Consider the following 18177-nt stretch of genomic DNA (forward strand, 5'->3'; position numbering starts at 1 on the left):
TCCTAGTGTGCCTCGGCTTGATCAGATCCTGCATGGTCCACATGGGTCCACATGGGTCCACAGGGGTCCACATGGGTCCACAGGGGTCCACATGGGTCCACAGGGGTCCACATGGGTCCACAGGGGTCCACATGGGTCCACATGGGTCCACAGGGGTCCACAGGGGTCCACATGGGTCCACAGGGGTCCGCATGGGTCCACAGGGGTCCGCATGGGTCCACAGGGGTCCGCATGGGTCCACAGGGGTCCACAGGGGTCCGCATGGGTCCACAGGGGTCCGCATGGGTCCACAGGGGTCCGCATGGGTCCACAGGGGTCCACATGGGTCCACATGGGTCCACAGGGGTCCACATGCACCGCAGAGGCACACTAGCAGGCCCCCCCCCCCCTCTGGTCCCCGACAGACCCTCTCCCGCCATCTGCAGTTAGTTCTATATTTTAAGGGTGGTTTTTTTAAACATAGAGATATATGTATAGAAATGTTTTATTCAGATTTATTATCGATAGAACGCAGTGAGGCGGAGGGAGAGGGAGCGGGGAGCCCACCACGCGGGGGGGCCCGCCCCCACAGCCAACGAAAGTCCAGAAGAGGGGCCGCAGATGCTAACACTGCTCTTTAAACCAAAGAGCTCTCCGACTAGTGGAGAGCTCAGAAGAAGAGGTTGTAAATATATAATCTTGATGTAAATGTTAATAAATGCTGCGTCTGGCCGCCTTGCCTTTCAGAGAGAGACCCCGGTCCACGATACGTAGCATCACGTAGCCTACAGCGGGGCCGGTGGGCTGGGGGTCCGGGGCCCCGAGCCGTGTGGCGGAAGGCGCAGCAGGAGATAGTCGGGGGGCGGCGGGCGCAGCCGGCCCTGCAGTTCTATTGCAGCGGCCCGGCTCACACACACACACACACACACCGTCACGCGCGGCGGCGGCGGCTATGCTCGCCGGCCGGCGGCCCCGCCCCTCAAACGGCATATTTTATATATATTATATATATATGATATGTGAGTTAGCCCGGCCCCTCGGGCGGACGTATCCAAGGCAGCGAGTCGGGGGTGAGTTATATTTCTATTTTATATATTTTCCCGCTAAGTTGAGCCGCTCATTGCCGTCTTCCGGGGCCGGTCGCCGACGGGATGGCGACCACGACGCCACGCCTGCACTAGAGGTGTCTAAGCAAGGCCTCTAACGCTTGTGTTTCTATTAGTATTATTATTATTATTATAAAAAGGTTATTTGAGACCGGCCTCGGTCGAGTGCGGGAACCAGAAAGTCTTCCAACGACTCGAGCTCAGGAGGTGGAATCAGACCGACGTGGGGGAGGGGGGGGGGGGCTTCCTCGTTCTCTCCTCATCTGCCAAAGGCCTGTGGGCGGAGCCTCCAGACCCCGCCCACGTATGATAATGAGGGGCGGGGTCTACGCCTGGACACTCGCCAAGATTAGAACAGATTAGAGAAAGAAATTAAAATGGAAAAAAACCTACCTCAGGGTGAAGTTACCTCAGTGTTCCTAACTTTGTTGTTGTTGTTGTTGTTGCTTGCTGGTGTTTTATATGAGATGAAGAAGAAGAAGAAAAAAGAGCTGAAATAGTCCTGAATATTTTTTATTTTTTAAAAAGAAAAGTATTTTTTTTTAGCTATCGTCTTGGTTGCTTTGGTTCTAACTTTGAATTTTTAATTTTGTATGTTTTTGTGGGCGCGTGTGAGATGTGTGAATGAGCTCAGGACGACGAAGAGGCTGCTTTTTAAATTCTTTCTTTTCTTTTTTCGGAAGTTGAAGACCACGCTCTCCGTCGTCCTGAGCCATGATTGGAGCAGCTGAGATATTGGCCAATAGGGAGCGGTGTTACTTCGAGAGGGCGGGACCTGAAGGCCACTTGGTACTCTTCCTCCTCGGGGGGGGGGGGGCTGTTCCCGTGGATACTGGCCGCCTGCCCCGGGGCCCCGATAGGGACCTCCCTCTCGCGCCTTATTGTGATGACATCATCACGAAGCGCCAAAAAAAACATGACGAGAGGGCTCCGAGGTCACGTTGTCTCACCCTCACAGGAGAGGGAGCTTTAAGACTCGTCAGAGTGTGACCGCACAACGAGGGCATTCAACCACACACACACACACACACACCTGAACTAGCTCTGACTTCTCTGAATGTGAATATTTATTACCGTGCACTGACCGCGACACCTCAGATGCTCCTCGTTGGCTACATCCGTCCGTGTGTGTGTGTGTGTGTGAGAAAGCGAATGCTGGTGTGCATGTTCACTGGTTTTAAATGTTCATTTCTGTTTGTCGGGTGAAACTTTTGAAAAAGTCGTACGAGAACCTGTTGGGGGGCGACCGAGAGAGAGAGAGAGAGAGAGAACCTTCTGAAATGCATAACAATGGGAAAGCGAGAGAGTTTAAAGCGACACACACACACACACACACACACACAGCTGTGAAATAGATGCAAACCTGTACATAGGATTTTAAAGGCGATCGCGATACTTTTTGTATTTTTTGGAGTAAAAAAAACACAAAGAGAGAAAGAGAGGAAAAGATGGCGCCGAGTCGCCAGATAACTCTAATAAATCTTTTCGACCTCCATCACCTCCGTCGGCTCCGCCCAGCAGGGGAACGTCTATCCCATCGTGTCAACGCCTCCATTCTGAAACATCCGCCCACACCAAGACACGCCCCTTAGGATTAGGACACACCCCGTAGGATTAATTATGCAGGCCGCAGGATGATTTTTTAAATTTATCTCACAATACAGCAAGCTTTATTCTGGACACGACATTGGGGGGACGGCCTGTTTCACTCATTGTTTACAAAAGAACCCGACTGAGAACCTCCCGCTTCAAGAGAAGGGAGGAAGGAAGGATAGGAGGGAGGGAGCAGGGAGCCTCCTTCCCCCCTTTGTCCTCGTGAATGACTTCTCCTCATATTGGTAGCCCTCTGAACTCCGGGAGAGATGTTTGGGTTTTTGTTCCTTTTCCTTTTTTAATATAGCAACAAAAGAAACAAAAGAGGTGGTTTGGGTCTCTTCAGGGTCCCTCGGCCTCTCCGGCGCTCTGGACTCCTTCGTGCTCGTTCTTCCTCGCTCAAAAACCTTTTGGATTTTCTTTAATCTTTCACCACCTTTTAATTATTGTTATCATTTACTATTAAAGTTCTGACTCCTCGTTTGGAGAGAGAAAAAAAAAATGAAAATGTGATCATTTATTGATTTTTCTTCTTTCACAAATCGATCAAACCGCCTCCTAAATACGACAAACTACGAACACGAGGCTCAGTTCTTAACAGGAAGTGAGCCAAACACACAGGAAGTGGATTAGTTTGATGACCTGAGAAACAGAACCTCAGACAGCTGAGAACTGACGACCTCGTATGGACAACACACACACACACACACACACACACACACCGTGCTACCTAAGGGTCTTAAACCGTCGGACCCAGGACATCTCGGTCCTTTTTTCCCCCCTTTTTTATGCAAGTTGAGTGATTTATTGATGAATCATATCAGCTGGAACAGAGTTTGGCAAAGTAAAAAATAAACAATACAAATAATGCAACTCGATAACATTCAAACATCAAACTTAAATGATTTAACCGTTAAAAGGACCCGGCTGCATGTGTGATCCCGTTATAGACGTATTAGTGTCGACCATTCAACAAGCATCCAGGTGGACCCAAACACACCACATCTAAATGTGAGATCCATTCATGTTGATGTGACTGTGAGGGACACGGGTTTCATGAACAGGGCCGGAGTCACCCTTCCGGGGGCCCTGGGCATGAAGAGCCCCCCCGGGCACCCGCTCTCCAAAAGTACATGTCCATATGCCAGATTGGGCTTTTCTCAAAATAAAGAAAGTTATTTTTACAATTTGGTATTTGACCTCTAAACATTCCAGCCAAAGCGTTCCGAACTGGAGGAACTTTTAAAGATGCATTCACAGACGAGTAGAAGATCTCTAAGATGGAATAATGATCCGAGCTAAAACATTCAAACATGGCTCAGCCCACGAGGGGCGGCTTGCTTTATGAAAGGTCCGCACTAATGTAGGGCGGAACCACCTCGGACCCGATGGAGGGCCGCGCCGCAGGACGAAACAAACGCACCTCCTCACACATAACTAGGAACGCTACCTCAACACAAGCAAACTCAGATAGAAGATTGATTCTTTTTTCTTTTTAATTATTTACAAAAAATCACAAACGGATGAGAAGCACGGACCGTCTGTTAGACACAATATATTACTTCTTTTTTTTATCATTCACTCTGTTATCTAATTATTATTATTATTTTTTAAATAGTCCCTCTTCAGCTTAGAGGTGGGAATGTAAAAAAAATTAATGACTAAATACAAAAAACAAATACAAAAAACACCCAATAAGGACACAGCGAGGACGACGGTTTGAGTTGGTTTAGTTCAGTCTGGTTCAGGGACCTGATTGGTCGATGTTTGGCCCAATGGAAACGAAGCTAACACTTCCTGCTTCGCAGCCTAGCGTTGAATCTTCAACACACCGTTTCCTGTTTATGTTTTACCTCCGACCGCGAACATTACCCACAATCCTCCTGGGCTGCGCCCCCTCCCTGTGATGCCACCTGTGACCACGTCATGGTTTTGTTGATCTACCTCTTGGGGGAGAAAAAAAATAGGTAAATGTAAAACTTTCTTTTGTTGCAAAAATGACAAAAATAATAAAACAAAAAAAATAAATGCTTGAAATAAATCTAGGTAAATGATGACGAGGGTATCTGCGTGTACCGTAGTGGATAGTCTATTAAAGGAAACACATGTGTACTTCTCCCAAAGATGATTTTCTTTTCTTTCTCAATTCTTAGCTGTTTATCAGGATTATGAAATAATAATCTGAAAGGGGAAGACACGAATTTGCCACCTGTTTTATTTTAAATTTTAAATATAAACCCAACATAAAAGATTTTTTCTTTCTTTCTCAATTTTCAATCTTGGTTGACTTCTCATTTTTTATTTTATGTTTTGATCTCTTGTGTTATGACAGCAGATTGTATCTCTTGTGTTTGGGTGCATTTAGTATTTTCTTTCTTTGCCCTTCGAGGACCTTCTCCACTGATCCACGATCTGTTCTTCTCATGCAAAAGGACCTGTGGTTGTTGTTGTTGTTTATCTGACCGGGAGCTGCGGGCGGAAGGAGGGGGGCCGCGTACCATATCTGTCCTCGTGCTGCTCTCAAATCTGGCCCCGCCCCTAGCTCCGCCCCCTGGCCCCGCCCCCATGCGGGCCTCTGGTCTCCACAGGATCTGGACTTTCACCCTCTGCCTGGTTCCTTTAGTCCTCATCAACACTTGTTTTGAACTCCTTGTAAACAAAACAGAGCATAGATATGAATGTGTTATTAAAAGATGAGAAGACGGATCTTCTGGCCTCCTTGTCGTTTGTGTGTGTGTCATAAAAAGAACGTCGGCGTTGTGTGAAAGATGTAAACGTGAGACCTCTACAGCCAACCAGCAACGTCCTCCTTGTCATGGCGCGTGTTCCCCCACAGGGGGCGCCAGTGCGCATGCGCCTCACTGCGGAGGAGACGTCTGAATGTTTCACTTCCATAGAAATGAAATGAATCCATAAGAGTTCAACTTGGTCTTCAAACTTTCATTTGGAATAGAATTTAAACTAAAACAAGGAATGACTCATTTCAAAATGTATCTGTATTATCTGTCTATAATATACATACATGTGTGTATATATATATAAACATGTATACATGTATGTATAAATACATATATATATATGTACGTATATATTATATATGTATATATATTATATTATACACAAACACGTGTAAATAAAAGGCAGCATAGTATTTACAAAACTTGTTTATAGAGTATATGTGTATATACATGTATATATGAGTGTTTATATCTTATGTCTGTATATATATATATGTACAGTGCATCCAGAAAGTATTCACAGCGCTTCATTTTTTCCACATTTTGTTATGTTACAGCCTTATTCCAAAATGGATTAAATTCATTATTTTCCTCAACATTCTACACACAACAACCCAGAATGACAAAGTGAAAACTTTTTTGCAAATTTGTGCACATTTATTAAAAATAAAGAACGAAAAAATAACATGTACATCAGTATTCACAGCCTTTGCTCAATACTTTGTTGAAGCACCTTTGGCAGCAATTATAGCCTGAAGTCTTCTTGGGTATGATTCCACAAGCGTGGCACACCTATTTCTGGGCAGTTTCTCCCATTCTTCTTTGCAGAACCTCTCAAGTTCCATCAGGTTGGATGGGGAGCGTCGGTGCACAGCCATTTTCAGATCTCTCCAGAGATGTTTAATCGGGTTCAAGTCAGGGCTCTGGCTGGGCCGCTCCAGGACCTTCACAGAGTCGTCCCGAAGCCACTCCTTTGTTATCTCGGCTGTGTGCTTCGGGGCGTTGTCCTGTTGGAAGATGAACCGTCGCCCAAGTCTGAGGTCCAGAGCGCTTTGGAGCATGTTTTCATCAGGATGTCTCTGTACATTGCTGCATTCATCTTTCCCTCAATCCTGACTCGTCTCCCAGTTCCTCCCGCTGAAGAACATCCCACAGCATGATGCTGCCCCCACCATGCTTCACTGTAGGGATGGTATTGGCCAGGTGAGGAGCAGTGCCTGGTTTCCTCCAGACATGATGCTGGCATTCAGGCCAAAGAGTTCAATCTTTGTTTCATCAGACCAGAGAATTTTGTTTCTCATGGTCTGAGAGTCCTTCAGGTGCTTTTTTGCAAACTCTAGGCGGGCTGTCATGTGCTTTTTACTGAGGAGTGGCTTCCGTCTGGCCACTCGACCAAACAGGCCTGATTTGTGGAGTGCTGCAGAGATGGTTGTCCTTCTGGAAGGTTCTCCTCTCTTCATAGAACAACGCTGGAGCTCTGTCAGAGTGACCATCGGGTTCCTGGTCACCTCCCTGACTAAGGCCCTTCTCCCCCGATCGCTCAGTCTGGCTGGGCGGCCAACTCTAGGAAGAGTCCTGCTGGTTCCAAACTTCTTCCATGTCCGGATGATGGAGGCCACTGGGCTCATTGGGACTTTCAATGCTGTAGAAATCTTTCTGTACCCTTCGCCAGATCTGTGCCTCGATATAATTCTGTCTCGGAGGTCTATAGATAATTCCTTGAACTTCATGGCTTGGTTTATGCTCTGATATGCACTGCCAACTGTGATACCTTATATAGACAGGTGTGTGCCTTTCTCAATCATGTCCAATCAACTGAATTTAGCACAGGTAGACTCCAATCAAACATCTCAAGAATGATCAGTGGAAACAGGACCTGAGCTACATGTTGAGTGTCATGGCAAAGGCTGTGAATACTTATGTACATGTTATGTTTTCGTTCTTTATTTTTAACAGATTTGCAAAAAACAGTTTTCACTTTGTCATTCTGGGTTGTTGTGTGTAGAATGTTGAGGAAAATAATGAATTTAATCCATTTTGGAATAAGGCTGTAACATAACAAAATGTGGAAAAAGTGAAGCGCTGTGAATACTTTCCGGATGCACTGTATATGTACATATATGTATATATGAAAATATGTGTATATATGTATGTATATATATACATATATGTATGTATATATATGTATGTATATATATACATATATGTATGTATATATATACATATATATATATATGTGTGTATATATATATACATATATGTATGACCGTAAGAACATATTTTCCTCTTTCACACCACGGTACGAATAAAATATAATTTTTCTGAAAATCAACACTTTATTTTCTTTCAACAGTTCAACAAATTGTAAATAATTATAAAATAAATATCCTCTTCAATTTGTAAAGGTAAGCGTTCAACACATTATAGACAGTGTCGCAGTGGAAGTGCGTGTGTGGGCAGAACACTGATGAGTTCAGTCCCTCTGCTCCTCCTCCTTGGAAACGGGGAACTCCAACGATGACCTGAACCGAACCGGCACCTCCTGCTCCTCCCCGATTGGCCGCTTGGACACGGGGGCGTGGATACGCAGCTGCCCGTCGTCCATCAGGGAGCAGGAGAGACCCGTCAGGTCCAGGTGGGGGGGGAGGTCGATCTTCTGGACGAATCCGATTTGAGACGAGGCCGAGGAGCAGAAGGAGGCGCTGGAGGAGGAGGAGGCGCAGGACTGACTCTCTTCTGCTCCCGCCTGCTTCATGGCCACCACGGCCAGGCTCCGCCCCTCCAGTTTGACGGTGATGTCGTTGGGGGCGTAACCGCGAGCGTCCAGGGTCACCAGGAGGTCGCTGTTGTTCACCGTGGCCAGCTGGGCCTCCTGGTGCAGCTCCGTGCTGGGAGGCTCCCTCTCCTCGGCGTCGCTCGCCCTGCGAAGCAGAACCTAGATCACAATCCACGACTCCACTGAAGTCTGAGCCCGGTTGAAGTGGACCGGCTAGTAGACGGGCTAGTGGACCGGCTAGTAGACGGGCTAGTAGACGGGCTAGTGGACCGGCTAGTAGACGGGCTAGTAGACGGGCTAGTAGACCGGCTAGTGGACCGGCTAGTAGACGGGCTAGTAGACGGGCTAGTGGACCGGCTAGTGGACCGGCTAGTAGATGGGCTAGTAGACGGGCTAGTAGACCGGCTAGTGGACGGGCTAGTAGACGGGCTAGTAGACGGGCTAGTAGACGGGCTAGTAGACCGGCTAGTAGACGGGCTAGTAGACGGGCTAGTAGACGGGCTAGTGGACCGGCTAGTAGACGGGCTAGTAGACGGGCTAGTAGACCGGCTAGTAGACCGGCTAGTAGACGGGCTAGTAGATGGGCTAGTAGACGGGCTAGTAGACGGGCTAGTAGACGGGCTAGTAGACGGGCTAGTAGACCGGTTAGTAGACGGGCTAGTAGATCGGCTAGTAGACGGGCTAGTGGACGGGCTAGTAGACCGGCTAGTAGACGGGCTAGTAGACCGGCTAGTAGACGGGCTAGTAGACCGGCTAGTAGACCGTCTAGTAGACGGACTAGTAGACGGACTAGTAGACGGGCTAGTAGATGGGCTAGTAGACGGGCTAGTAGACGGGCTAGTAGACGGACTAGTAGACCGGCTAGTAGACGGACTAGTAGACGGACTAGTAGACGGACTAGTAGACGGGCTAGTAGACGGACTAGTAGACGGGCTAGTAGACGGACTAGTAGACGGGCTAGTAGACGGACTAGTAGACGGACTAGTAGACGGGCTAGTAGACGGACTAGTAGACGGACTAGTAGACGGACTAGTAGACGGACTAGTAGACGGGCTAGTAGACGGGCTAGTAGACGGACTAGTAGACGGGCTAGTAGACGGGCTAGTAGACCGGCTAGTAGACGGACTAGTAGACGGACTAGTAGACGGACTAGTAGACGGACTAGTAGACGGACTAGTAGACGGACTAGTAGACGGGCTAGTAGACGGACTAGTAGACGGACTAGTAGACGGACTAGTAGACCGGCTAGTAGACGGACTAGTAGACCGGCTAGTAGATCGGCTAGTAGACGGGCTAGTAGACGGACTAGTAGACGGACTAGTAGACCGGCTAGTAGACGGACTAGTAGACGGACTAGTAGACCGGCTAGTAGACGGACTAGTAGACGGACTAGTAGACCGGCTAGTAGACGGACTAGTAGACCGGCTAGTAGATCGGCTAGTAGACGGACTAGTAGACGGGCTAGTAGACGGACTAGTAGACGGACTAGTAGACGGGCTAGTAGACAGACTAGTAGACCGGCTAGTAGACGGACTAGTAGACCGGCTAGTAGATCGGCTAGTAGACGGGCTAGTAGACGGACTAGTAGACCGGCTAGTAGATCGGCTAGTAGACGGACTAGTAGACCGGCTAGTAGACGGACTAGTAGACGGACTAGTAGACGGACTAGTAGACGGACTAGTAGACCGGCTAGTAGACGGACTAGTAGACCGGCTAGTAGATCGGCTAGTAGACGGGCTAGTAGACGGACTAGTAGACCGGCTAGTAGATCGGCTAGTAGACGGACTAGTAGACAGGCTAGTAGACCAGCTAGTAGACCGGCTAGGCGGAACCTTTCATCCGGGCATACCGGACCAAAACAACCACATCAAGACCCTTAGGAGGTAGTGCTGTTGGACCGGCCATAAAGGAACTCAAGAGTGGGGTCCGACCTCGTTCTGACCCGACACTTGACCCTGTAGCCCGGTGTGCTTTGCATTCTGGGAATGCAGAAGCGTGAAATCCAAAGCAGTGGATCGGGGATTTTCGGTAATCCGTTCGCTTGAAGTAACCGACCATGAAGGCATCATCTTCCCCGACTCATCCGACGATTCGGACCAAAGCAAATCAACCTCAGGTTTCAAGACGCCAATCGACTGGCACCACGCCGTTCGTTGTTTAGACACGGACCAGATGGGTTCTTCCAACGACCCCAGTACCCCATATTCCCGCAGTATAGGACTCAGTAGTAGGACTCTACCCCACAGAACTCTAGCCCACAGAACTCTAGCCCACAGAACTCTACCCCACAGAACTCTAGCCCACAGAACTCTACCCCACAGGACTCTACCCCACAGAACTCTAGCCCACAGAACTCTACCCCACAGAACTCTAGCCCACAGAACTCTAGCCCACAGGACTCTAGCCCACAGAACTCTACCCCACAGGACTCTAGCCCACAGAACTCTACCCCACAGGACTCTACTCCACAGAACTCTAGCCCACAGAACTCTACCCCACAGAACTCTACCCCACAGGACTCTAGCCCACAGAACTCTACCCCACAGGACTCTACTCCACAGAACTCTAGCCCACAGAACTCTACCCCACAGGACTCTACCCCACAGGACTGTACCCCACAGAACTCTACCCCACAGAACTCTACCCCACAGAACTCTAGCCCACAGAACTCTACCCCACAGAATTCTAGCCCACAGAACTCTACCCCACAGAACTCTAGCCCACAGAACTCTAGCCCATAGAACTCTACCCCACAGGACTCTACCCCACAGGACTCTAGCCCACAGAACTCTACCCCACAGGACTCTACCCCACAGAACTCTACCCCACAGGACTCTACCCCACAGGACTCTACCCCACAGAACTCTAGCCCACAGAACTCTACCCCACAGGACTCTACCCCACAGAACTCTACCCCACAGGACTCTACCCCACAGAACTCTAGCCCACAGGACTCTACCCCACAGAACTCTACCCCACAGGACTCTACCCCACAGAACTCTAGCCCACAGAACTCTACCCCACAGGACTCTACCCCACAGAACTCTACCCCACAGGACTCTACTCCACAGGACTCTACCCCACAGAACTCTATCCCACAGGACTCTACCCCACAGAACTCTACCCCACAGAACTCTACCCCACAGAACTCTAGCCCACAGAACTCTACCCCACAGGACTCTACCCCACAGGACTCTACTCCACAGGACTCTACCCCACAGAACTCTACCCCACAGGACTCTACCCCACAGAACTCTACCCCACAGAACTCTAGCCCACAGAACTCTACCCCACAGGACTCTACCCCACAGAACTCTACCCCACAGAACTCTAGCCCACAGGACTCTACCCCACAGGACTCTACCCCACAGGACTCTACCCCACAGAACTCTACTCCACAGGACTCTACCCCACAGAACTCTACCCCACAGAACTCTACCCCACAGGACTCTAGCCCACAGAACTCTACCCCACAGGACTCTACCCCACAGAACTCTACCCCACAGGACTCTACTCCACAGGACTCTACCCCACAGGACTCTACCCTACAAGACTCTATCCCACAGGACTCTACCCCACAGAACTCTACTCCACAGGACTCTACCCCACAGAACTCTACCCCACAGAACTCTAGCCCACAGAACTCTACCCCACAGGACTCTAGCCCACAGAACTCTACCCCACAGGACTCTACCCCACAGGACTCTACTCCACATGACTCTACCCCACAGAACTCTATCCCACAGAACTCTACCCCACAGGACTCTATCCCACAAGACTCTATCCCACAGGAATCTACTCCACAGGACTCTACCCCACAGGACTCTACCCTACAAGACTCTACCCCACAGGACTCTACCCTACAAGACTCTATCCCACAGGACTCTATCCCACAGGACTCTATCCCACAGGAATCTGCTCCACAGGACTCTACTCCACAGGACTCTACCCTACAAGACTCTACCCCACAGGACTCTACCCTACAAGACTCTATCCCACAGGACTATACCCCACAGGACTCTACCTGGAACAGAGTCATGAGTTTCTTGTACACGTACCTCATCAGACTGGAGGAGATGAGCGGGAACTGGCCGAATCTGAGCATGTGGGGGTGATCCGAAATCCCCCCCAGGAGATCAGGAATCCCCCCCAGGAGGCTGTCGGCCACTTTGGTTCTCTTGTTGAAGAAGTCCTGCTGCAGGGACGAGAGGTCCCGGTGGCGCAGCGGCCACAGCAGCCGGTCCTGGCTGAAGAACGGGTCGTCTCCGAACAGGCCGCTCAGCGCTGCATGCTGGGACATCATATCCGCGGCAGGTCTGGATTCCCTCTCTCGGGCGACGTGGTGAAGTGTGAGAACCGAGAGCTTCCAAAGCGTCTTCTCCTGGTTACTCTTGTGTCTGTTGGTTTGGGACATGGCAGAAGGAGCCCCCTCCTTTATAGACCCCAGCTGCTCCAGATGCCACGCCCACCGGGCTATTTACGCCCCATGAGCTCACTGCTGGTTGTCGGCGTGCGGCGGGGAGGTCAGGAATGCCCTGCGACGTCTCAAAAGGCTAAAGACGGCTCACGGTCACTTCCTGTCTGCGTTGTGTTCACTCTGCAGCTGACATGTGCTCCTCGTATATATTCTGCAGATACAGATTTGTAAAGATGAGCTCATCAGCCGTGTTCCATGGAGCATAAACGTGTTGAAAGCGACGGCCACTGGAAAAGAGGGAAGACTGCCATTGGTTTAAATATAATATGAATATATTTAGCATAGTAATAGCTGGTTAATACAGTTAGGAGTTGTTGTTTTTGTAGAAACATGTTTTTTTGTTTTATTTTACACTGAATTCATGTTTTGGTTTAATTCATAAGTTAAATATGTGTAAACATTAAGTTGGTAAAACTGTTTAATTTATTTCCAATGACCTCAGTCTATAATATTTAAACTTTTAAAGTGTAAAGTTACAGATATTCTTGAGCTTCTCGTAAATGAAGAACCTTCAGAAAATGATATCTTATATTCTGAGAATGAGGAAGAGGACTGACTAATATGGGGAAACTAGAAAAGGGCCTCAATAAGTGTAATGTTTGTTTTACAGCTAATTATGAGACCAACGGGATAATAAAACGTTCACAAACACAGAGACTTGATATCCTGAAAGAAAAGAAACGTCAAAACATTCAATATAATCTCTGTTTATCTGACATAACTTGCCTAATAATCTCCTTAGAGAACAAAATAACTTTGAAAGGTTTTTAATGGAATTATATTCTGTTTCATTCAGATCTTTACGTATAATGAATACATGTTTCAGAAAATATAAACGGCTCTGAAATCAGAATTACTGACTGAGTAAAGTTTATGGAACTACGAAATGACAAGAACATGTGTTTTTTTATTCAAAATAAAAGTGAGTGTTGACTTTGTGCAATAAAAGTCAGCCGAAGGAGTTTGTTCTTTCTTTACACGAGTTACTTTGTTGTGACGTTATAATGTATTTATTTTTAATAATCTGAACCCAGTAGTTTTGTGTTTTATTTTCAGGTTTCTAATCGTCGTAAACAAAATATCTGACGAGTCCCTTCGTTCCGACTTCATAGGAGGGCTCCATACCTTGAGAAATGACACACGTGTTGACATTAAAGGGTCAAAGGTTATCGGTGGCTCACATGTCGTTGTGCCAAATTGTAAACATACATTTTTGTTCCCCTTTCAACAGAATCTGACAAAAGCTGCTCAGAACCTGTGAAGCAGCAACGTGAACAAAGTCTGTCTCAGGTTACAGGGCCTCCTCCTCCTGCTCCTCCTCCCCCCCCCCTCCTCCTCCTGCTCAGAGGGCTATTATTTCCCAGAGTATGTCCTCATAAGTGTGCCAACGTTACAAGGAACCGGTGTCACGTCTATTCGTGGCGCTCTCGGTGTAAACTCTGGAGAACTGCTTTCACGCCATTGGCTCAATTGGTGAGCTGGCTCTCACGTGATTGGCTCATACCGGCTGCATCACTGTGGTGTTTTCTCACTTCTGCTTGTCACTGTATGCCGAGACAAATCACATTATTATCATGATATTGTGATATGTGGTGAACTGTATTAGTTTTAATCTCCGAGCATTTAAAAAGGGAGCCTCTGAGCGGTTGTATAATATATATATATATATTAGTGCTGTGAAAAATAACGCGTTAACTCAGTTAATTAAATTACAGGTTTAACTAGTTTTTTTTTAAACGCATTTAACGCATGCGCAGAATGAGCTTCCAATCCGTCTGTTGTTGGTCGTCTCTCCAGCAGCATGTCATTCTGTCTCTAGTGTCGCGTTAACACGACTCCGATCTCCGTCTCGCGCGCCGCAGAGCTCGGATGCCGGCGTGTGCGCGCACATCGGGACGAAAAAAAGTCACTTGCACCCCCCCCCCCCCTTCGATGCCGGCGCGCGAGCCGAGAATTGTTCGGGGGGGGGGGGGGTAGTCGAAAATTACAGGGTGATGGGTGGAGATTTCCCCCTGTTATGATAGTATGGGAAACACTGGAGTTGATAAGCGTGTCTTCTTGTCTGATCAATACGCAACTGTGAGCTGCGCGAATGGACCGAGCGGCCAGCTGCTGATCACTCACTTAACGAATAGGCGAAACATTTTTTTGGGAGCACCGAAGACCCATTTTGACCTAGGAAAAACCCTGAATGTATATATGGGATTAATCATGATTAATCCACAGAAACCTGTGATTAACCTGATAAAAAATGTTAATCGTTTCACAGCCCTAATATATATATATATATATGGAATATGTGTTCCTAAAGATGTGGATGAACACAACTGGAATGAAGTTGGATGAATGAAGACATGAGACAAAAAGAAGAAGAAGAAGAAAGAAAGTCACATTTAGGACATCAAGAGGACCACTGCGAAAAATAAACAAGTGTGTCAATGAACCAACGGATGTAAATAGAAAGGGAGATTCAAGATGGCCGCCGATTCCTCAGTTCCAAACTACTGGACTATTTTTAAGCCGCCTAGCCAGTCGGGTCATTATTTATGGATGTATGAGGTCATACCCCCCCCCCCCCCACACACACATTGGTCATCTGGGTTATGTGTTCATGTGTGAGAAGATTGGCAACAACAATACCTCAAAAAACCATTATGAATTTTATTTGAAAGAAATTCTAACATAATGTAAAAGGTATATTCTTCAAAGATGAGCCTTTAAAACATAAACAAATATTTATAGACAATGTATTTATATAAGTGGATTCATAAACAAACCAACAAACTAAGTATACTAAACACCAACAAATTGTTAAACTAAACAATGACTCAAATACTATATCAAATACAATCAATAAGCAAATATCTAGAATAATTAAACTAAACTAAATAGCTAAATACTAACATCAAATAGTGGGTTCCTTTTTTTCATCAAGAAAGTGAAAATATTTATACTTTTAACTTTCACTTTGATAATACAAGAAGCTAAAGGTAGGTGTAGGTCAGTATGATTACGGTTTAAATGTGGAACTTTGTGGTGGGAGCTGTGTTACCAGGGATAGAAGCTCCTGGTTGGGTCTCAGAAGGCTAAGGGGTCTCGGGGGACGGGCCAGACCCAGAGCCATGACACACACAGGGCGTGACAGCCCTAAAAGACCACATGGAGCCACCACCCTGTGGGTCCACTGGGATAGGGATTGGACTGAGGGTGGGTATCATACTGGGTATCACACTGGGCATCACACTGGGTATCACACTGGGTATCACTATGGGTATCACACTGGGTATCACACTGGGCATCACACTGGATATCACACTGGGTATCACACTGGGTATCACTATGGGTATCACACTGGGCATCACACTGGGCATCACACTGGGTATCATACTGGGTATCACACTGGGCATCACACTGGGCATCACACTGGGTATCACACTGGGTATCACTCTGGCTATCACACTGGGTATCACACTGGGTATCACACTGGGCATCACACTGGGTATCACTATGGGTATCACACTGGGCATCACACTGGGCATCACACTGGGCATCACTCTGGCTATCACACTGGGTATCACACTGGGCATCACACTGGGCATCACACTGGGTATCACACTGGGTATCACTCTGGCTATCACACTGGGTATCACACTGGGTATCACACTGGGTATCACACTGGGCATCACACTGGGCATCACACTGGGTATCACTCTGGCTATCACACTGGGTATCACACTGGGTATCACACTGGGCATCACACTGGGCATCACACTGGGTATCACTATGGGTATCACACTGGGTATCACACTGGGTATCACACTGGGCATCACACTGGGTATCACACTGGGTATCACTCTGGCTATCACACTGGGTATCACACTGGGCATCACACTGGGTATCACACTGGGTATCACACTGGGCATCACACTGGGTATCACACTGGGTATCACACTGGGTATCACTCTGGGCATCACACTGGGCATCACACTGGGTATCACTCTGGGTATCACTCTGGGTATCACACTGGGTATCACTCTGGGTATCACACTGGGTATCACTATGGGTATCATACTGGGTATCACACTGGGTATCACACTGGGTATCACTCTGGGTATCACTCTGGGTATCACTCTGGGCATCACACTGGGTATCACACTGGGTATCCCACTGGGCATCACACTGGGTATCACTCTGGGTATCACTCTGGGTATGACTGGGTATCACTCTGCTAGAGAGGAGGCTACAACAGATTGCTGAACCCCAAACCCAGAGGGAGCAATGCACATACTGTCCTTCGATCAGTGGACCAGTTCTTTTCCCTTGCAGGTCTGTTGGTGGGGTCATCTGAGTTTCCCATCCAGTCTACATGTGTTTTGTTGACTTGGAGAAAGCTTATGACCCTGTTCCCCGGAGAGTTATGTGGGGTAGTGGGGTCGTTGGTTCAACCCATCTGGTCCTTGTCTATAAACATGGACATCTCTGTCTGTATACTCAGCAAAAAGTCCAATCAGGGTTGTCCCATGTCACCGATTGTTCAGGATGTTCATGGACACTAAGTCAAGGCAGAGCCAGGTTGAGCAGAGTCTACGTTCTTGAGACCTCAGAATTGCATCTCTACTCTTTGCAGTTGATGTGGTTCCGTTGGCTCCATCGGTCTGGGACCTTCAGAAAGCAGCCGGGCCATGGTTAAGGTCACAGACCATGGTTAAGGTCACAGGCCATGGTTGAGGTCTTAGGCCATGGTTGAGGTCTCAGACCATGGTTGAGGTCTCTGGACATGGTTGAGGTCTCAGGCCATGGTTGAGGTCTTAGGCGATGGTTGAGGTCTCAGGTCATGGTTGAGGTGGTTGAGGTCTCTGGCCATGGTTGAGGTATCTTGGCCATGGTTGAGGTCTCTGGCCATGTTTGAGGTCTCAGGCCATGGTTGAGGTCTCTGGACATGGTTGAGGTCTCAGGCCATGGTTGAGGTCTCAGACCATGGTTGAGGTCTCTTGGCCATGGTTGAGGTCTCTGGCCATGGTTGAGGTCTCAGGCCATGGTTGAGGTCTTAGGCCATGGTTGAGGTCTCAGACCATGGTTGAGGTCTCTGGACATGGTTGAGGTCTCAGGCCATGGTTGAGGTCTTAGGCGATGGTTGAGGTCTCAGGTCATGGTTGAGGTGGTTGAGGTCTCTGGCCATGGTTGAGGTCTTATGCCATGGTTGAGGTCTCTGGCCATAGTTGAGATCTTAGGCCATGGTTGAGGTCTCTGGCCATGGTTGAGGTCTCAGACCATGGTTGAGGTCTTAGGCGATGGTTGAGGTCTCAGGTCATGGTTGAGGTGGTTGAGGTCTCTGGCCATGGTTGAGATCTTAGGCCATGGTTGAGGTCTTAGGCCATGGTTGAGGTCTTAGGCCATGGTTCAGGTCTCAGGTCATGGTTGAGGTCTCAGGCCATGGTTGAGGTCTCAGGTTATGGTTGAGGTCTCTGGCCATGGTTGAGGTCTCTGGCCATGGTTGAGGTCTCTTGG

The 18177-nt window shown here is 48.1% G+C and overlaps 1 protein-coding gene across 1 annotated transcript; it reads right to left on the reverse strand.

Moving 5' to 3' along the window:
• Nucleotides 1-7727: 7727 nt before the first annotated feature.
• Nucleotides 7728-12621, reverse strand: hspb9 (heat shock protein, alpha-crystallin-related, 9). Its single transcript, XM_056406681.1, has 2 exons — nucleotides 12251-12621; nucleotides 7728-8337 (listed from the first exon to the last, which is right to left on the reverse strand). The coding sequence occupies exons 1-2, from the start codon at nucleotides 12604-12606 to the stop codon at nucleotides 7890-7892; spliced, it is 804 nt and encodes a 267-aa protein (XP_056262656.1). The 5' UTR covers nucleotides 12607-12621; the 3' UTR covers nucleotides 7728-7889.
• Between the last annotated feature and the right edge of the window lie 5556 nt (nucleotides 12622-18177).

Source organism: Pseudoliparis swirei, chromosome 23 (genome assembly GCF_029220125.1).
Source record: "Pseudoliparis swirei isolate HS2019 ecotype Mariana Trench chromosome 23, NWPU_hadal_v1, whole genome shotgun sequence".
Taxonomy (NCBI): domain Eukaryota; kingdom Metazoa; phylum Chordata; class Actinopteri; order Perciformes; family Liparidae; genus Pseudoliparis; species Pseudoliparis swirei.